General features: G+C 48.1%; 2 protein-coding genes across 2 annotated transcripts in view; both read right to left on the reverse strand.

Annotated features, from left to right (window-relative positions):
- LOC113212440 (tyrosine-protein kinase Drl-like) overlaps positions 1 to 644 on the reverse strand; it is an 84509-nt gene that overhangs the window by 15579 nt on the left and 68286 nt on the right. The window lies entirely within an intron of this gene.
- On the reverse strand, positions 7 to 600 carry LOC127750019 (tyrosine-protein kinase RYK-like). The gene is made up of 2 exons (XM_052270414.1): positions 469 to 600; positions 7 to 380 (listed from the first exon to the last, which is right to left on the reverse strand). The coding sequence occupies exons 1-2, from the start codon at positions 528 to 530 to the stop codon at positions 269 to 271; spliced, it is 174 nt and encodes a 57-aa protein (XP_052126374.1). The 5' UTR covers positions 531 to 600; the 3' UTR covers positions 7 to 268.

A 644-nucleotide genomic window follows, 5' to 3' on the forward strand; every position in this document is an offset into this window, starting at 1 on the left:
GTCTGATTTAGTGTTGAATCTAACCTTAAAACACACAAAGAAAACAAATATATCACATAGTATTTAAATAGCACAGATTGCAGGGTGACAATATATCTGAAACCATCAGAGTTCCTCACGTCTTGTTCCTCACGCTCCCATATTTCCCCTATCTCCATAATGCAACAACGCATGTAGAGGGATGGGGGTTGGATGCCTCGAGCAAACAAAGATCACATTTGGGTTTTTACACACTGACAAGTCTGTTTCTTTGATCACATGGCAGTTCTTAGATGTAGTGGCCCAGGGCAGCGCTGAACTCCTGCAAGCCGGCCAGCAGCTGTGTCATGGAGGGGCGGTCCTCGGGGGCGGTCATCCAGCACGCCGCCATGAGCCCGTATCTGAAACAGGAAGCAGACACGTTACGGACACAGCACAACTCGGTCGTAACGACAAAAAGAAAAAGGACGAGAGAATTAATTGGCTTACAGTTCGTCAGGACAACTATCGGGCTGCGCCAATCGGTAACCGTCTCGGAGAAAGACGGCCATCTCGAACGGATCCACTTCTTGGTAGGGCTGGCCAGCGAGAGTAACAAGCTCCCACAGGAGCACACCCCACGCCCACTGTAACCGAAATATTTGTAATAATTAAAGAAATACTTG

This window comes from Frankliniella occidentalis, unplaced genomic scaffold (genome assembly GCF_000697945.3).
Source record: "Frankliniella occidentalis isolate FOCC.00 unplaced genomic scaffold, Focc_3.1 Scaffold123, whole genome shotgun sequence".
Taxonomy (NCBI): domain Eukaryota; kingdom Metazoa; phylum Arthropoda; class Insecta; order Thysanoptera; family Thripidae; genus Frankliniella; species Frankliniella occidentalis.

What these genes read in the sequence shown, in the direction of transcription:
- LOC127750019 (XM_052270414.1), bottom strand. Translation starts at nt 530, where the DNA reads ATGGCCGTCTTTCTCCGAGACGGTTACCGATTGGCGCAGCCCGATAGT. An exon ending in GATAGTTGTCCTGACGAACT is followed by an intron (nt 381 to 468) that starts GTAAGCCAATTA and finishes TTCCTGTTTCAG; the next exon opens with ATACGGGCTCATGGCGGCGT.